The sequence below is a fragment of the Erinaceus europaeus genome, chromosome 10, assembly GCF_950295315.1.
Source record: "Erinaceus europaeus chromosome 10, mEriEur2.1, whole genome shotgun sequence".
NCBI classification, from domain to species: Eukaryota; Metazoa; Chordata; class Mammalia; order Eulipotyphla; family Erinaceidae; genus Erinaceus; species Erinaceus europaeus.
In genome coordinates this window covers 17542273-17561593 of record NC_080171.1, presented here as the reverse complement: position 1 = coordinate 17561593, position 19321 = coordinate 17542273, and the positions used below count along the sequence as shown (strand labels likewise).

Below are 19321 nucleotides of genomic sequence, written 5' to 3'. Positions count from 1 at the left end.
CCCAGGAAGTCTCAGATGTGTCTAGATGACCCAATGTCATTATTTTCGTAGTCATCATAACTACTACTACTACACACACACACATATATATATATTTAATAAAGGGAAGTATTAGGCACAGACTTTTGGTGGTGGGACTGGTGTGAAACTATGCTCCTATTATCTTTTTTTTAATTTTCTTTTTTTATTTATTTTTGAGAGAGATGCAGAGAGAGAGAGAGAAACACCAGAGCACTGCTCAGCTCAGGCTTATGGTGGTGTGGGGAATTGAACCTGGGACTTAGGAGCCTCAGGCGTGAGAGTCTGTTTGCATAACCATTATGCTGTCTCCCCTGCCCCGCCCCTATTGTCTTTTAATCTGTTAAACCACTAATTAAAAACAAAATGTAAAGATAAATCCAATTGTGGCTGGGGAGATACCATAATGCAAAAGACTCTCATGCATGAGGCTCTGAGGTCCCAGGTTCAATCCTCAGCACCATCATAAACCAGAACTGAGCAGTGCTCTGGTCTCTCTCTGCGTTATCTCTTTCTCATTAAAATAAAAAATATTTTATTAAAAAATAAGTGTGGTGAGGGGGTAGATAGCAGAATGGTTATGCAAAGAGACTCTCATAACTGAGGCTCCAAAGTCCCGGCTTCAATCCCCTGCATCACCATAAGCCAGAGCTGAGCAGTGTTCTGGTGTAAATCAATCAATCAGTGAGGGCCAAGAGCTGGATGTTGGCACACCTAGTTGAGGGCACATGTTCAAGCCCCAGGTTCTCAGCCGCAGTGGGAAGCTTCAGAAGTGATAAAGCACGCTGCAGCTCTCTCTCTCTTTGCCTCCCTCCCTCCATCTCTACCTTCCCTGTCAACTTTTCTGTCTGTATCCAAAATAAATAATTTCAAAAATATTAAAAAGTTATCAACTATATATACTGTAAACCATTAATCACCTCAAGCATAAGGGCACTCAGTATTGTTATCTATGAGTGATGACCTCACTGTATTCTCTGCATAAAAGAAAAAAAATCAGGCCCGAGGGTAGATAGCATAATGGTTATGCAAAAGACTCTCATACCTGAGCCTCTCAAAAAGGACAGCAGCAACAAATGCTGGAGAGGATGTGGGGACAGAGGAACCCTTTTACATTGCTGGTGGGAATGTAAATTGGTACAGCCTCTGTGGAGAGCAGTCTGGAAAACTCTCAGAAGGCTAGACATGGACCTTCCATATGACCCAATAATTCCTCTCCTGGGGATATACCCCAAGGACTCCATAACACCCAACCAAAAAGAGGTGTGTACTCCTATGTTCATAGCAGCACAATTCATAATAGCTGAGCCTCCAAAGTTCAGTCCTCACCCTACCATCAGCCAGAGCTGAGCGGTGCTCTGGTAAAAAAAAAAAAAAAGAAAGAAAAAGAAAAAGGAATCAGTCATTACAGTGGTGTGTTGAGGACAGTAATGGCAGGAAAGATTCTGTCCTTTCAGTTGCAGGCAATAAAGGGACGCTGCAGGTATTTTCTGCAGCGCATTTTGAAATAGGAGGAGCGCCTGGCAAGGTGCCTTAGCAGTAGAGTACATGCCTTGGACATGACTTGCTGTGTGACAGGGCCCTGGGTTGAACTCCCAGCAGTGATGTTTTGGTTTCTGTCTTTGTCACTCTCAATCTCACTGTGGTACACATACATACACAGAGGAATACTACTCAGAGTAATGAACCAGCCCCCAGCTACCCCGAGTCGGGGAGGGCTTCAGGTCACTGCATCCAGAGGGGCCCAGCGGCTGCACCCACCATGCCAAGTATCAAGTGTGTGGTTGTGGGAGATCGGCCGTGGGCAAGAAGTGCCTGCACATCTGCTGCATGACCGACGCCTTCCCCAAGGAGTCCACCCCCACGGTACTTGACAATTAAAGCGCCCAGAGTGTAGTGGATGGACGGACACACGGTAAACCTGAGTCTGTGGGCACAGCGGGCCGAGAGGAGTCTGACCGTCTGCGCGCACTCTGCTACCCTCAGACCAACGTCTTTGTCATCTGTTTCTCCACCGCCAGCCCGCCCTCCTAGGAGAATGCGCGGCACAAGTGGCACCCAGAGGTGTGCCACCACTGCCCTGACGGGCCCATCCTCCTGGTGGACCCCAAGGAGCTGAGAGCCCAGCCCGACACCCTCTGGCGCCTCAAGGAGCAGGGCCAAGCGGCACCCGTCACCCCGAAGCAGAGCCAGGCGCTGGCCAAGCAGATCCATGCCGTGTGCTACCTCGAACGCTCGGCCCTGCAGCAGGACGGCGTCAAGGCCCTGGTCAACCCCACGCCAGTCAAGCACTGTGTTCTCTTGTGACCCTGGCACCCAGCTTGGAGGCTGTGTCCCCTCCACCACCAACACCATTTGTGCCTTGGTGTTGTGCCAGCAGTGCCTTAAGGACTAATTCTGGCATCCCTTGCTCGGGGCTCCCTGAATGCCCCTCTCTCCACTAGGAGGCCCAATGGGAAAGGGGTTGAGGGAACTACCTAATCTTGCTTGGGAACACACCAGGTAGTCTCATGAGCTCGCCCAGAGTCGGACACCTGACCCTTCTCCCCTACTGACCAGTTGATTTAGCTTTCCACACCGATGTTGCTGCCCGATGTGATGACTTCTGTCAGGTTAGGAGCGCCCAGCCATCCTTAACCTCGTTGTTCTTTGAATTTTTTTTTATCTTTATTTATTTGCTAGATAGAGACAGTCAGAAATTGAGAGAAAGGGGGTGACAGAGAGACAGAGAGACACCTGCAGCCCTGCTTCGCCGCTTGTGAAGCTTTCCCCCTGCAGGTGGGGACCGGGGGCTTGAACCTGGGTCCTTGCGCACTGTAACATGTGCGCTCAACCAGGTGCGCCACAACCTGGCCCCGAATTTTTAAAAATTTTTATTTATAAAAAAGAAGCACTGTAGACAACAAGGGCAACAAAAGGGGGAAAAATGGCCTCCAGGAGCAGTGGATTCGTAGTACAGGCACCGAGCCCAGCAATAACCCTGGAGGCAAAAAAACAAAAGCCAAAGCTTGTGGTTTGGGAGGTGATGCAGTAGATAAAGCAATGGACTCTGTACCATGAGGTCCTGAGTTCAATCCCCAGCAGCACATGTACCAGAGTGAAGTCTGGTTCTTTCTCTCTTTCCTCCTTTCTCAATAATAATAAAAAAGAAAGAGAGAGAGAGAGAGAGAGAGAGAGAGAGAGAGAGAAAGAAAGCACAAGGACCGGCGTAAGGATCCCTGTTTGAGCCCCCGGCTCCCCGCCTATAGGGGAGTCACTTCACAGGTGGTGAAGCAGGTCTGCAGGTGTCTATCTTTCTCTCCCCCTCTTGTCTTCCCCTCCTCTCTCCATTTCTCTCTGACCTAACAATGATGACATCAATAACAACAACAATAATTACTACAACAATAAAAAGATAACAAGGGCAACAAAAGGGAAAATAAATAAAATTTAAAAAAAGAAGGATACACTGACAAAACCATAGGATAAGAGAGGTACAACTCCACACAATTCCCACCACCAGATCTCCATATCCCATCCCCTCCCCTGATAGCTTTCCTATTCTTTATCCCTCTGGGTCACTGTGGGATGCACAATGACCCAAGGTCATTGTGGGATGCAGAAGGTGGAAGGTCTGGCTTCTGTAATTGCTTCCCCGCTGAACATGGGCGTTGACTGGCCGATCCACACTCCCAGTCTGCCTCTCTCTTTCCCTAGTGGGGTGGGTCTGGGGAAGCAGAGCTCCAGGACACATTGGTGGGGTTGTCTGCCCAGGGAAGTCTGGCTAGCATCATGTCAGCATCTGGAACCTGGTGGCTGAAAAAAAGAGTTAACATATAGAGCCAAATTGTTGACTAATCATGAACCTAAAGGGTGGAACAGTTCATATGAAGAGTTGGGGGGGGGGGTCTCCGTTTTGTAGATAGTTAGTAGTCCTATTTTAGTTATATTCCAAAGACCCCTTGACTATACTAGTTTTTTTTTTTTTTTTCCTGAGCCCAACATCTGATATGCAAGTGGGTCCAAGTTATTGTCTGGGGAGTGCTCTTTGAACTTAATCTCCCCCCCCCATGCTCTTGCCCCTTCCTCAAAAGAGCCATGGAATCCTGAGACAAATGTGCCCTAGCCTGCTCCCATGTGCCCAGGCATTCTGCATCTGCTGACTGACTCAGCCTCCCCCCCAACCCCCACCCCCCAGGCTCTTGGGGACCATTCCTATCCCCATCAGCATCAATAAAACCTCCTGTCTCCAGTGAAAAAAATGTTTAATTAAAAAAAAAAGAATAATGAACCCCCCCTTTCTCCGACACATCTTGGATGGAGTTAGAAGGAATTATGTTAAGTGAGCTAAGTCAAGAGAAAGTTGAGTATGGGAATGATCCCACTCATAAACAGAAGTTGAGAAAGAAGAACGGAAAAGGAAATGCAAAGTAGAAATTGACTGAGGTTGGAGTATTGCACCAAAGTAAAAAACTCTTGGTGGGAGGATGAGAGTATATTTTCAGCTTTACTATAGGGGGGTGGGGGTAGGGACATGGACCTTCGGTGGCAGGAATGGTGTTAATATACACTCCTATTAACTTAGAGTCTTATAAATCACTAATTAACCAATATGAGAAGAGACACACCTTTTAAAAATTATGTGTTTAGGGTGGGAATAGCTAGCATAATGGTTATGCAAAGAGACTCTCATGCCTGAGGTTCCCAAGTACCAAGTTCAATCTCCCGCACTACTATAATTTTTTAAATTATGTTTATTTTATTTTAGTTTGTGCAACAATTATTTTTTAAGTTTTTTTCTTTTAAATCTTTATTTATTGGATAGAGACAGCCAGAAATTGAGAGGGTAGGGGGAAATAGAGAGGAAGAGAGAGAGTAGTCTTGGAGGTAGCACAGTGGATAAAGAATTAGACTTTGGGGGTGAAGAAAAAAATTTAGACTTTCAAGGGCAGGGGGAGACAGTATAATAGTTATGCAAACAAACTTTCATGCATGAGGTTTCAAAGTCCCAGGTTCAATCCCCTGCACCACCATAAGCCAGAGCTGATGAGTGCTCTGGTAAAAAATAATAAAAATAATAATAATAAATTTAAAAAAGAATTAGACTCTCAAGCATGAGGCCTGAGTTCATATTCCCAGCAGATGTCTGGCTCTTTCTCTCTCTCCTCCTACCTTTTTTCTTTCTTTTTTCTACTTTTCTATTATATGTATATATTTTTTAATTTATTGGATAGAAACAGCCAGAAATTGAGAGAGAAGGGGGGAGATGGAGAGGGAGAGAGACAGAGAGACACCTGCAGGATTGCTTCTCCATTGGAAAAAGCTTCCTCCCAGGAGGTGAGGATTGGGGGCTTGAACCAGGTTCCTTATACACTGTAACATGTGCACCAACCAGGTGTGTCACCACCTGGCCTACTTTTCTAATAATAAATAAATAATCTTTAAAGAGAGAGAGAGAGGAAGAGAGAGATACCTGCAGCATTATTCACCACTCGCAAAGCTTCCCTTCTGCAAATAGGGACAGGGGTCTCAAACCTGGGTCCTTGTGCACTGAACCATGTGCATTCAAGCAGGTGTGCCACTACCTGCTCCCTAATTTTTCTAAAAAAGATTTTTTATTTATTTACTAGAAAGATAAGAGGAGAGAGAGAAAGAACTAGACATCACTCTGGAACATGTGCTGCTGGGGATCGAACTCAGGACCTCATGCCCAAGAGTCTAGTGCCTTAGTCACTGCACCACCTCCCAGATCACCCTATTTTTTAAAAAAATATTTATTTATTACCTTTTGTTGCCCTTGGCCCTTGTTGTTCTGTTGCTGTAGTTATTATTGTTATTGATGTTATTGTTGTTGGATAGGACAGAGAGAAATGGAGAGAGGAGGGGAAGACAGAGGGGGAGAGAAAGACAGACACCTGCAGACCTGCTTCACCACTTGTGAAGCGACTCCCCTGCAGGTGGGGAACCAGGGACTAGAACCAGGATCAAGCCAGTCCTTGCGCTTTGAGCCACCTGTGCTTAACCTGCTGCTCTACCGCCCGACTCCCCTATTTTATTTATTTATTTTTTTCTTTTCACCAGCGCACTGGTCAGATCTGGCTTATGGTGGTGTAGGGGGATGAACCTAGGACTTTTGAGCCACAGGCATTAGATTTGTGTATTTGTTTATTTATTTATATTTGCCTCCAGGGTTATTGCTGGGGCTCAGTGTCTGCACCATGAATCCACTGCTCCTGGAGGCCATTTCCCCCCCTTTTGTTGTCCTGGTTGTTGTGTGTATTTGTTTATTTTGAGAGCCCATATAGTTGGGCTAATTTGCCGTGTAGTTGAATCTGGTTCTGGTCCCAAATCACTATATAGGAGTATTATGCAGTTTCTTTTTCTTTTTTTATGCAATTTCTGAGTGATGGAGCAGTGCTATATAGGTATCTCTTCTCTTTCCCTTTCTGCCCCTCTCTGCCCCTAATCCTCTATCTAAAAGAGAGAGGGAGAGACAGAGAGACAGAGAGAGAGAGGGCGCAGAATCCACTGTAAATAGTGGAATCATGTATATGCAAAGCTTTGGTGGGGAAAATAAGAGTGTGTGCTTTGCAGTCCAGCCTGTTTGAGAAGTCAGCCTGTTGCCCTGTCCCTTTCCTTTCTAGAAAAAATCCATTCTTTGTTCATTTGCTTAGCACATGTGGACTACATATGCATAACTGCTCACTTCCATGCCACGTTCTGGAGATACAAATGTGAATGGGGAAATATTCTTATTCTCAAACAACTCTTGATCTCATTATGGAAATGTCCCTATGTGCCCCCTCCACCTCCCTGGGACTGAACGACAACGGGGTCAGCAAGGTACCCCACCTGGGAGGGAGCCTGCTTTGAAATGTACATGACCCGGTTTGAACCTGGCTCCTACTACACTGGGTGAAGCTTCAATGCTGTAGTGTCTTTCCTCTCTATTTTTGGCTCTGTCTCTTCACCTCCTTCTATATGATGCACACCTAAAACATATATAATGTTATAGTGCAGTGTTACTTCAATTAAAAAAAATTTTTTTTTGTAGGTGCCAGGCAGTGGTGTACCTGGTTACAAACACATAGTACTAAGCACAAGGACCCGTGAAACGATCCTTGTTCTACCACGGCTCCCCACCTGCAGGCGGGATGCTTCACAAGTGGTGAAGCAAGTCTGCAGATGTCTCTCTTTCTCTCCCTCCCTTTCTATCTCTTCTCCTCTATCAGTTTCTCTCTGTCCTATCCAATCAAATGGAGAAAATGCCGCCAGGAGCAGTGGATTCATAGTGCTGGCACTGAGCCCCAGAGATAACCCTGGAGGACAAAAAAAAAATTTTTAGATTTGATTTAATTTTATTGTTTCCTTATTGGGGGGATTAATGGTTTACAGTAAACAGTAAAATACAGTCGTTTGTATATGTGTAACATTTCTCAGTTTTCCACATAACAATTCAACCCCCTCTAGGTCCTCCTCTGCCACCAAGGTTCCAGGACCTGAACCTTTCGAAAGCCTCCACCCCAGTCTTTTACTTTGGTGCAATACACCAAATCCAGTCCATGTTCTGATTTGTGTTTTCTTATTTTTCAGCTCCCCCCCCTTCCCGAGTATGGACCAAAGATCTCTATGGGGTGCAGAAGGTGGGAGGTCTGGCTTCTGTAATTGCTTCTCCACTGGACATGGACATTGACAGGCCAATCCACACCCCCAGCCTGTCTCTGCCTTCCCCAAGTGGGGTAGGGCTCTGGGGAGGTGGAGTTCCAGGACACATTAGTGAGGTCGTCTGCCCAGGGAAACTTGATTGTTTGTTTGTTTGTTTGTTTGTTTTATGTCCCTGTGAATAGGGTGGTGACAGACACAGTAGCTGGAGCATTGGACTTCCAATCATGAGGTCCCAAGTCCCTAACATCATATATACCAGGGTGTTATTCTGGTTCTCTTTTTCCTATCTCTCTCTCTCTCTCTATATATATATATATATATATAATTTATTTTCCTTTTTGTTGCCCTTGTTTTATTGTTGTTGTAGTTATTATTGTTGTTGTTGATGTCGTTGTTAGGACAGAGAGAAATGGAGAGAGTAGGGGGAGACGGGGAGAAAAAAAATAGAGCTGCTTCACCGGCTGTGAAAGGACTCCCCTGCAGGTGAGGAACCGGGGGCTCCAACCGGGATCCTTAAGCCGGGAGCCTGGGGCTCAAACCCGGATCCTTAAGCTTCGCACCACATGCGCTTACCCTGCTGCACTACCGCCCGACTCCCGTCTCCAGACACTGTCTTTTTAATCTCTCTTTGATCATTGTTAGGAAGGAATTTAAAAAAAAAAAAAAAAAAGGTGGGCTGTGGCAGCCCAAATTCCTTGAGGACAATAATCAAACCAGAGTGAAATGAATGTGGCCAAAGACACTTAGGTTCTGAGAAAATGCAGGGTTCTAGACAGAGTAGATACATGCTGTGTATCACGCTACACAGTAAAATGTAGGTTATTGCTTACATTTGTAAAATGTGAAGAGTGGAAGAGACAGAGGCCTGACTCAGAAACAGGGAAAGAATTGTACAATGAAAAGTAGTCTCCTAACTGCTACCAACAAATGAAACCACTATAAAGAAACAGCTGCGCTGAGAATGAGCCCCGTTTGGTTGGTGCACGGAATGCACTGCCTGCGTGACTAGAACTGCTGACGGATGACATCCCTACAACACGCCGCTCGGCCCGGCGGGCTTCTTGGCGGACTTAAGGTGAGAAGCAGGGACAGTCTGCGTGCATGCGCACGTGGCACTTTCTGCCTGTGGTCCGGGGACTTTCCCCTAGGCGAGAGCGAGGAACAAGTCCTCCGTTTGTTGCCTAGGAAACAGGCCTTCAGCGTAAGCTGCAAGGAGGGTAGGAGCTTCTCGTTTTTATAGGCCTATAAGAAAATTGCTTTCTGGTTAGGGTGAGAAATTTAATCTTGTAAAAATAAAAGCAAACCTTTTTTTCTTAAACTTCTTATATATTTAACTTCCATCTGCATTTTATCTAATAGGACACATAAATAATTAAGAAACTCGTGAAAAATGGGCCAACAGTTCTATGCAAATAAGGCACGGTCACGCCCACGCCGCGCGCGGTGTGGGCGTGGCCTTCCTTGGAGGTCCCGGGAGAAGCAGGCTGGAGAGCGTATACGCATGCGCACTGGGGCGGGCCGGCCAAGGCTGCCTCTGCTAGAGCCCTCCGTGGACCCGGCTGCAATGGCCAGCGCCGTCTGGCTCTGGGGCGTGCTGGGGGTGCTCCTTGTCTCTGCGCTGCCCGAGGCCCTCGGAGATCGCCCCAGCCCAGACCTCCGGGCATACCCAGGTACGGGCGAGGGCTGCTGGAGGGAGGCTGGGACTGCCCGGGGTCCCAGCCCTAACGACGCGCCTCTGCCCTCCTCCGCAGGGGACCCCGCCCAGGTCGGTCCAGGGGCCCCCGAGCCCCGGCGGCGGCCACCGCGCCCGGACCAACGCGAGCGAGCCCGGGTCGGGGCGCTGCCCTTGGGAGCGCTGTACACCGCGGCGGCCGTGGCTTTTGTGCTGTACAAGTGTTTGCAGGTGCGGGGCGACCAGGAGTGGGGGCGTCCGGGTCCGAACTCCCACGGGGGCGCTGTGGTGCCTAGAATAAGACACAGTTGCCAATCGGTTTACCAAACGAAGACCTGACCCTTGGCTTGTCGGAGTTATTTTGTATCTCCAGACAAGTAATGGATGTGAAAGGCACATTTAAATAAGTCATGTTTGTGACATTTCACCCTTCCAATAATCCAAAGAGGATTTTAAGTCACTTGCTGAAGGTCAGACAGAGCTACTAACGGGGAGCTGGGACTTGAACCCAGAGGGTGTCCATACAACCGAAATGTGGTTTCTGGTGAGAGGTCAGTCCTGGCACCAGCGGGTGGCTGCTGTAGTCACAGTGGTTTTCAGGTCATAAAGCGGGCTCACGTTCTCCTTGGGAGAAAGGCCCTGAAACGTGAGCTGACGGTACAGTGGATTCAAACTGTTGGAATAGTGGAGCTTTTCCCAAGCCTAGTATCTTCATTATCAGTCCTGTCACTTACTTGGATTAAGAAAATGGGAAAGCTGTCAGGGGAGGGGGTGGGAATTGTGTGGGGTTGTACCCCTCTTATCCTATGGTTTTATTAATGTCTCCTTTTTTTAAAAAGTAAATTTAAAAAAAAATTTAAAAATGGTACCTAGAAAAAAAAAAAAGGAAAAAATTGTACCCAATGGGGCAACAATTGTACAGTAAACCACTAAGCCCCTAATAAAATGAATTAAAAAAAGAAAGAAAGAAATAGAGGGCTAAGTCAATTTGGAGATGATATAAAACTAGAAAGGAAAAGTAATCTTGATCCCAAATAGACTTAACAGGCTAGGATGACAGACTGAATTAAATGTGTAAGATCTAACAAGGATGGAGAGTACTTATGAAAATGCATACATATCAAAACATTTTATTTATAGTTATTAATGTTTACCATTGCACTGATCTGATCTGGCCAATGGTGGTGCAGGGTATCGAAACCTCAGGCATGAGATTCACCCCCTGATCTTGTTTTATATTAAGAGATACAGGGAGAAAGAGACCGGGGCCAGTACTGCTCAGCTCTGGCTTACAGTGTTGCTGGGGAATTGAACCTGGGATTTATGGTGCTTGAGGCATAAAAATCTGTTAGGTAAACCACTGTACTACTGTACTATCCTCCTCAACCCGGCCGCCCAGCGCATCAAGAAAACTTATAAGGTCCATACTTCGAAGTTTCAAAATATGCAATACAGCACTATTAACTATAGTTATTACGTTGTACATTGTACCCCGAGGATTTGCTTTACAATTAGAAGTTGGTGTCTTCTGATCGCCTTCACCCCAACCGTTACAACCGTCAGTCTCTTCTCACTGTGAGTTCGCTTCGTTTTTAGATTCCACATATAAACGAGATCATACGGTACTGTCTTTGACTTATTTCACTTAGTGTAGCACCCTGAAGGGCCACCCATACCACAAATGGAGGTTTTTGTGACAGTAATGTTCCATTGTGTATGTGTACATTTTCTTTATTTGTCCATCAATGTGTTTCAATAAATGTATTCCTTTATTCAAGTATAGTCTGAAAGAAATGTAACTTCAGTGTTAATTTATGAGTCGAGTAAAGTTCAACTATGTCATGTGACAACCCACTTCCCAAACCAGTGCTAGGAATAAAGTACTGTGCTTTAGCTTCTGACCAGAACATGCCAGAAGACCTGTATTCTCTCTCTCTCTCTTTTATTTAATTGATTTTATTTATTGGATAGAGACAGCCAGAAATCAAGTGGGAAGGGGGAGGGAGAGAGGGAGAGAGGGAGAGAGACAGAGAGACACCTGCAGCCCTGCTTCACCACTCACAAAGCTCTCCCCCTGCAGGTAGGGAACGGGGGCTCTAACCTGGGTCCTTGAGCACTGTAACAAGTGTGTTCAACCTGGCGTGCCACCACCCAGACCCCCAAGACCTGTATTCTCTCCACCCACTCAGTAAAACAACTAAGAGAAATGTGTGAAATGAGCAGGCTGAGAAAGATAGGTAGGGCCAGGCAAGATAGCTCACCTGGGAGAGGGTCTGTTCTGTCATACACAAAACAATCTGGCTCCCCACTGCACTGAGAGTAGCTTCTCATGTTGAAGTACTGGTGAGAACAAAAAAGAAAACAAAAACTAGTGATTATACCAAAGAAGACAGAATGTGTGAGCAAGGGTGTGTGTGACTGTTGACATCAGATTCCTGAGGGGTTCTGTTGAAGAGACACGATCTGGAGGGTTTCGTATCAGCACCAGGAAAAGGAGATCCCTAAAGGACAATTTTGGGCTTTGACTATACACCAACATTCAAAGCTTTATCAGACTTTTCGACTTTTCTGATCCTGGAGGTGTTTCGGCTCACAGAATGACTGGTGGGGATATAGCCTTTGGTTGTTTGCCATCCCGGGTGGTGGATAAGCTTGTTGCTGCAGCGTCACCCTTCCCTTCTTCCACAGCAGGGCAAGGATGAGGCTGCTATTTTAGAAGAAGAGGCGGGCAGGAAGGAATCGATCCAGTCAGGTGGGTTGCAGACGTCTGCTCGGCGGGGAACTAGTGGGCAGCAGAAGGTAAATAACCATCGAGCTCCTTTTTCTTTTTCTTCCTCACCCCCAGAGCAACAGCTGGCCCAGCTGGCCCAACAGCTGGCCCAGACAGAGCAGCACCTGAACAGTCTGATGGCCCAGCTGGACCCCCTTTTTGACCGGTAATAGGACGAAGGACACTGACCCTCCTCAGGGGACCTTGTGGTAGGTGGGAGAGGTGGGGCCAGATGAGGCAGCCTCTGAGTGGATGTTTCTATTCAGTGTGACGACCCTGGCTGGAGCCCAGCAGGAACTTCTGAACATGAAGTTACAGACCATTCATGGGTTAATGCAGGACAGCCAGCCAAACGAGGGCGTGGAGGTTACAGAACCAGGTAAAAGCCGGGAGAGGTGAGAGTCTGGTGAAAGTGAAGACAAGAGTCTGAAGCCAGAACACATGTGGCCTTTTTCTCTCACAGAGACCAGCATCCCCTTCCTGGAGAACTTATGTATAGAAAAAGACGAGGAGGCTGTGGACCGGCAGACCTGGGAGCAGCCCCTAAGCGCCTGGGGCAGAGAGACAAAGGACCTACCTACTGCCTGGGAGGTGGGGCAGGGGCTCCGAAAAAGATGCAGAAAGGCTGCTGTGCAGGACCCCAGTCATAAGCCCTGCCGGGGAGGAGGGACATTCACTGAAGGTTTAGTAAAACAAAGTCTGTTCTTGTGACTAGATGTGCGTGTGCAGTTTTTCCGTATCAGCCAGTCACACACACACACCCATACTAGGTGCCTCAGAACAACTCAGCCTTCTTGAAAAGCTTCCCTTATTAGGGCAAGAGGAGACTGCTTCCCAGGGTCACAGCAGAGGGAGTTGCAATTCTTTCCCTTGTATTCCTGAAGCCATCGTGTGAGCCTTCAGGACAGGAAAATCATTTTCCTCATAGAGAAAAGACTTTTAAAAAATTTAAAGAAAAACTATTTAAATGCAAGCCAGTGAGAAAATAAATAAATCATAGAGACCATATACACAAATAGCTACAAAGCTGTAACCTTGAGCACAGACTGGCCACCACACAGCACCGAGTCGTCTTACGTTCCAAGTCCCCTCGTGTGTTGGAGAGGCTGGTGGAGTTGAGGTTCAGCTGGGTCAGACTTAGTTTCTTCTGTCTTAAGTTGGTCAGATGGCCTGACATGGCTTGGCTCCAAGTGAACTCAGAATGACTCTCCTCAGACTATGAAGGACTGTGTGGTTTAATACTGAAGATTCCTTTGTGTTCCTGGCTCTGACCTATCCCTGAAGTATCCTGGGTTCTGGAATTTCACAGTAGATGCCTCTAGTTCTTCTGGCTGCTGTGGAGAGAAGACAGTCAGTTTAAATACACACAGGAGCACCCTATTCAGACAAAGTCACCCATGGGGTGGGACTGAGAGTGTCCTGGGCAGAGGTCGGACATGATACAGGATCCATATGGCTCTTTTCTAGGGGTTCATCACACTTCCTGAAGGAAGACGCAGCTTACCTGATAGCCAGAGTCAGGCTGTGGTACCAGCGTGACAGCTCCTCCTGGTCTGTGGACATGAGCAGTAGCTTCTCATGGGGAAAGGACAGCTGGAGAGAGACCATCTCTTAGTGCACACATGACTCAGAAAGGTCCAGGCTAAAGCTGAAAACCTTCTGTCTCCATGGAGGTAAATCAGGACTGAAGTGAGAGCACAGGACTGTGAGCCCCAAGCCTGGTTACCTTCTCAAGACGGGGGGCTCAGTTCCATTTGAGGTGTGTTTGGGGCCCACCTATTACTTACGCTGAGCAGTCCACCACAAGGACCTCCTGAATGGCCAAAGATCCTCTCAAGTTGACATTGGGCCATGGGGTAGAGGGCCCGGCAGACAAAGGTGCCACTCTGCAGCAGGTGCAATGGGGGTCGAGGCTTGGCCACGAGGAGCATGTCGGAGAAGAGGAAGAACATCCGTGGCCGAGGCTCACCATGAGGAGGCACCACCAGCAGCCAGCCCTGGCGTAGGAACCAGCGACCTAAGGCATGGGAGAGCTGTGATTCAGTGCTGCTCCAGGACCACGAGGCTTAGGAGAGAAGGACAGGAAGGCTGAGGAAGTAGGTACAGCAACAGAGAGAGGAAAGGGAAAACAAAAGGGCAGTTTCAATGTTGGGCATTAAACCAGCTCCCTCTGCTCCCTGCTCCATGCTGCATTGCTTGATGCTGTGGTCTATGTACATCATCACTGTTTTGCCTGAGACCCTCTCTGCCTGCAGGGTATCGGGTTATCCCACAGGTTAGAACCTTCGCAACAGCTGCTATGGAAGCTTGCTACATTCACGCTCTTTTCTTTTCTCCACCCCCTCTCCTAGCCATTTCCTTCCCCCACTTGCCATTTCCAGTTAGAGAGATATATGAAAAGCGTTGTCTCTGATCAGTAAAGGCACTGCATTGCGTTCCCACTCAGCCACGAGTTCCTGGTCTCTTCTCTCTCTAGCCAGCTCGGCATTTTAAGACTGACGGGGCAGGGGACTACCTGTAGTCAGTCCCTTTGCCTGGCGTCCACTGAGCAGGGCCTGGATACGCTGGAGATGCCGGTCATTCTTCTGTTTCTGACCAATGACATGGACTCTCTGGGCAGTCTCACTTATCAGCCGGGCAGCGCCTGGAACAACATGCCCCACCCCACTCCCAGCACCACTTTGACTCTGGCTGATCGGACGTGGGAAAAGACAGTCCATTCCAAAGAAGACCAGACATCAGGGTCAGAGTCTAACGTCTTGAAAAGCAGGCAGGGCGACAGGGACATTGTATCCATGTCAGCGGGAGACAGGGACATGCTAGACAGTCCTGGAGCTCAGAACCAGAATAAGGGTCACAGGAGAGGCAGCCTCCCATCTGTGTGAGGAGGAAGAGCAGTAACCTACGTGTGAGCTGCTGGTGGTCAGGGCTGTTGGGGTTTGTATTCTCAGCCAAAGCAACGACGAGATTCTCATACCTGGAATCAGACAGCAGGGAACAGTAAGAATGGGGCAAAATCCCTTCTCCCTGCCACATGGTGGATCATGCCTTACATGTATTTAGTTGCAAGGTTGGGAAAGGTCTACTTCTCGGGAGCCGGGCGGTAGCACAGTGGGTTAAGCGCACATGGCAGGAAAGGTCTATTTCTGGCTGTTGTTTTCCTCTTTGGTCTGGCTCTCACACATGACCCTCTCCCATCCCACACTGAAGAGTCTGGGGTATTCTGACTGGAGTTCAGGAGGCCAAGTCCCAAAATGAAATTAACTGCCCCAAGGAGGGTGCTACAGATGGCCTATCGTGACAAGCAGGGGCCAGGCAGTGGCGCACCTAGTTAAGCACACACGTTACAGCACACAAGGGTCTGGGTTTAAGCCCCTTAGGAGGAAAGCTTCACCAGTGGTGAAGCAGAGCTGTAGAGGTGTCTCTCTTTCTTTTTCCCTCTCTCCTCCTCCCCTCTCAATTTCTCTGTCTTTATCCAGAAAAGATCTTGACAACCTCTGGGATACAAATTCAAACTTAGGCCACTCCTACATCTCAGCAAACTTCCTCCTAGGTCTCTTACAGCCCCCCTCACTTCAGTGTGGAGTTCCAGTCTCAGCCGTGATCTAAGGCTATAGACCTGGGGTATCCCAGGGGGTTCACACTTAGTCTTGCAAAAGCAGTTGTAGAAGCAGTCTGTCCCAGGAGAGAGGCCCTGGGACAAACCCCATGATGCTCCACAACGCTGAGGGCAGTGGTCATACAGACTTGGAGAAGGTGGCCGAGTTGGGGAGGAGAGGGTGAGTTCACTCACTGCTGGAGCCTCTGAAGAGGCAGAGGGAGGAGGTCCTGGAGCTGGAGGCCCCCAAACTCAGGGCGGCCCTCCTGAAGCTGCACAAACCTCCTGAACCGTTTGCTTTTCTTTAGTTGCTCCTGGAATGGGAGAAAGGAGAATGGGCAAGAGGGGGAGAAGCCACTCCTTACATTTTGTTGATCTGTGCTCCCCCTGCCCCCAGAAGCAGTGTGTTCCTGAGAGCACTAGTCTGCTGACAGGGAACTGAACACCTAGAGAGTTCTAGAAATATACAACAGTATGAATGAGGTGTAAGTCTCGAGAGGAAAGGAAAACCAGCCTGAGGCCTCTTTCAGGTTACCTGCAGGGTGGTCCGGGACTTCTCTGCATTGGCAGCAAATTGGGTGTAGAACTCCAGGTGGGTGCAGAAGCCCTCCAGTCCGAGTCCCCAGTGCCCTCTTTCCAGGTAGGGCAGCAGTTCTCTGTGTGGGTCATAACAAAACAGCCACCTTATTTAACTCTCATAACCAGTCCTGCCCAGGAGGTAATGTCACCCACTGTACAGATGGAGAGCTGCGGCAGGCTAAGGCACTGGGCCAGGACCACAGGTGAAGAGACTGCAGACTCCTGCATTTGAACTTGGTTGGGTCTCTGCGGCTGAGTTCTCTACACAGGTACAGGTCAGCCAAGGTCCCGGGGCTCAGGGGAGATAGCATAATGCTTATTCAAAAGACCTCAGGCCTGAGGCTCTGAGGTTGCAGTTCAATTCCTAGGGGCGGGGGCAAAAAGCCAGGGGTCCTCCTTCCCTCTTTTCCCAGAGCAGCCGTTACACTCACTGACTAGCTCCGTAAATGAGCTCCCAGGGTCCAAACAGGGCCTGGCGCTCTGGTGGTCGCAGGGTGCCTTTGGCTTTCAGAATCCCCACGAAGTACTGCGGAAGGCGAAACACTGGTTTACAGTCTGCAGGAGGAGGACCACCCCCGGACCGGCTAGGAATTGCACGAGTCAGCTCGAGCTTCCTGCATGCGAGTCAGCCCACCATCGCCACTCTCTGCCCCCCACATACACACACTCTCTGGGTGACCCACCCTGCAGAGAATCTCCCAGCCCCACCACCTGGGGTCCCCCCCACTCGGGAAGGAGTGCCAGGCCCGCACCGTGGCCACCAGCCCCAGCTGCTCCTGGTAGCGCCGCTCGGTCTCTAGCAGCTCCCGGGCGGTGCAGGCGCGTTTCCGCTCCCAGCGGGCACGCTGCTCCAGCACCGGGCACCGCGCGCTGCGACTAGGACTCCCCATTGCCAAGCTCCAAGAAGCCACACTTGCCGCCGCAGCCCGCCGGGGATTCAAACTCCAACTGCCGGGGGCGGGGCCGCGACCGCGGAGGGAAGTGCGCCCCCTGGCGGCTGGAGGCTGAGTGCAGGACTGAGCATGCGCAGCATCTCGCCGACCCGGACCGGGTCCCCGCTCCACTGGGGCGGCGCAGCAGGTGCGCTGCACTGGCGAAGGGCTAGGGCCACGTAGGGCACATAGGTGGCCCTCCTCTGAGTGGCAGTGAGTTGAGACAGCAGCGCGGACTTGGAGTTGGGAGAAATGGGGGTGCCGGCACTCGCAGGGCCTTGGTGTCTCAGCTGCAGAATGGGGAAGGGGCGACAGTTACAAAGCATGTTCTGTCCCGGGTCCTTTCCAACCCTGGGCTTTTGTTCCCAGTGATTTCACTGCTAGGAAGACTCCCAGGTCATAAAGTCTGAAGTATTTTTTTTTAAATAATTTATTTACTTATTCATGAGAAAGACAGGTGGAGAGAGAAAGAACCAGACGTCACTCTGGTTACATGTGCGCCAGGGACTGAACTCAGGACCTCATAGTTGAGAATCCAGTGTTTATCCACTTCGCCACCTCCCGGACCACAAGTCTGAAATATTTTAACCTTGGGGACAAAAGTATAGGTTTTAAGTTAATAATAACTTTCTTGTTTCGTATTAACCCAACACCAGGCAATGAATTAGCTTCTAGTCAGCAGGTGCAAGTCGTTAACATAGTGGCTGGGAAGTGTTGTCATTTCACAAAGGCAAACACTTGGAGTTCATTAGTCTGTGGTACCTAGTCAGATAAAATGTGCAAGATTTTAGGTCGTTTGAAATATTATCATTAGCCAGAAGGTATACAATGTGTCTGTTCTTCTGTTATTATTATTTTTTCCCCTCCAGGGTTATCACTCGGTGCCTGCACTACACATCCACTCCTCCTGGGGGCCATCTTACTTTTTCCCATTGTTATTGCTGTTATTGTTATTGTTGGATAGGACAGAGAGAAACAGAGAGGGAAGGGGAGACAAAGAGGAGGAGAGAAAGATAGACACCGGCAGACCTGCTTCACCACTTGTGAAGCGACCCCCCCCTACAAGATAGGGAGCCAGGGGGCTCGAACCGGGATCCTTGTACTTCGCACTAAGTGCTTTACCTGCCAGGCCCCCAGTGTGTTTGTTCTTGTCACCTCGTCTAAGAATGCATCCAGGGCTGGAGAGATAGGAGTGGTTATGTAAAAGGCTTTCATGCCCGAGCCTTTGAGTTCTCAAGTTCAAACCCACCCCATAAACCAGAGCTTAGTGATGCTGTAATTAAAAAAAAAAAAGTGGGAGCCGGGCGTGGCACAGCGGGTTAAGCACACATGGAGCAAAGAGCAAAAACCTGAGTAAGGATCCCCACCTGCAGGGGAGTAGCTTCACAAGCGGTGAAAAAGGTCTGCAGGTGTCTTTCTCTCCTCCTCTTTCAATTTTTTTTATATTTATTTTCCCTTTTGTTGCCCTTGTTGGTTTTTTATTGTTGCTGTAGTTATTATTGTTGTTGTTATTGATGTCATTGTTAGATAGCACCCAGAGAAATGGAGAGAGGAGGGGAAGACAGAAAGGAGGGGAGAAAGATAGACACCTGCAGACCTGCTTCATCGCCTGTGAAGCGACTCCCCTGCAGGTGGGGAGCCGGGGGCTCAAACTGGGATCGTTATGTGGGTCCTTGCACTTCATGCCACGTGCACTTAACACGCTGCACTACCACCCAACTCCCTCTCTCCTCCTCTTTTGTCCCCTCCTCTCTCGATGTCTCTCTGTTCTACCCAACAACAATGACAGCAATAACAACAACAATAATAACAACGACCATAAACAACAAGGGCAACAAAAGGGAAAAAAAAATTTTAAATAAATTTAAAAAATGTGTGTGTGGTGGTGGTGGTAGGGGTGAAAAAATAGGCGACTAAAAAATCCCCTGACTAGAAAGTAATACATCCTAAGAAATATATATGTTTAAGAGCACATGGCATGAAGCGCAAGGACTGGCATATGGACCCCGGTTCGAAGTTCCTCCTCCCCACCTGCAGGGGGGGTCGCTTCACAAGAGGCAAAACAGGTCTGTAGGTGTTTATCTTTCTCTCCCCCCTCTGTCTTCTCC

General features: G+C 48.6%; 2 protein-coding genes and 1 pseudogene across 4 annotated transcripts; 2 read left to right on the top strand and 1 right to left on the bottom strand.

Annotated features, from left to right (window-relative positions):
• Positions 1 to 1780: 1780 nt before the first annotated feature.
• Positions 1781 to 2325, top strand: LOC103113361 (rho-related GTP-binding protein RhoG-like; annotated as a pseudogene).
• Positions 2326 to 9150: 6825 nt separating this feature from the next.
• On the top strand, positions 9151 to 12820 carry CCDC107 (coiled-coil domain containing 107). Of its 2 annotated transcripts, none has more exons than XM_007522822.3 (6): positions 9151 to 9332; positions 9414 to 9565; positions 12023 to 12086; positions 12180 to 12270; positions 12371 to 12483; positions 12568 to 12820. In XM_007522822.3, exons 1-6 carry the CDS (start codon positions 9164 to 9166, stop codon positions 12813 to 12815), a joined length of 837 nt encoding a protein of 278 aa, XP_007522884.2. In that variant the 5' UTR covers positions 9151 to 9163; the 3' UTR covers positions 12816 to 12820. The 2 variants fall into 2 exon arrangements, with proteins under 2 accessions (XP_007522884.2, XP_016043498.2); XM_016188012.2 differs by having other exon boundaries at positions 9152 to 9332; positions 12026 to 12086.
• Positions 12821 to 13054: 234 nt separating this feature from the next.
• ARHGEF39 (Rho guanine nucleotide exchange factor 39) lies at positions 13055 to 17485 on the bottom strand. Of its 2 annotated transcripts, none has more exons than XM_060199212.1 (9): positions 17034 to 17485; positions 16713 to 16807; positions 16238 to 16358; positions 15898 to 16016; positions 15011 to 15081; positions 14620 to 14748; positions 13892 to 14169; positions 13609 to 13697; positions 13055 to 13438 (listed from the first exon to the last, which is right to left on the bottom strand). In XM_060199212.1, exons 1-9 carry the CDS (start codon positions 17169 to 17171, stop codon positions 13423 to 13425), a joined length of 1056 nt encoding a protein of 351 aa, XP_060055195.1. In that variant the 5' UTR covers positions 17172 to 17485; the 3' UTR covers positions 13055 to 13422. The 2 variants fall into 2 exon arrangements, with proteins under 2 accessions (XP_060055195.1, XP_007522955.1); XM_007522893.3 differs by having other exon boundaries at positions 13892 to 14121; positions 17034 to 17479.
• Between the last annotated feature and the right edge of the window lie 1836 nt (positions 17486 to 19321).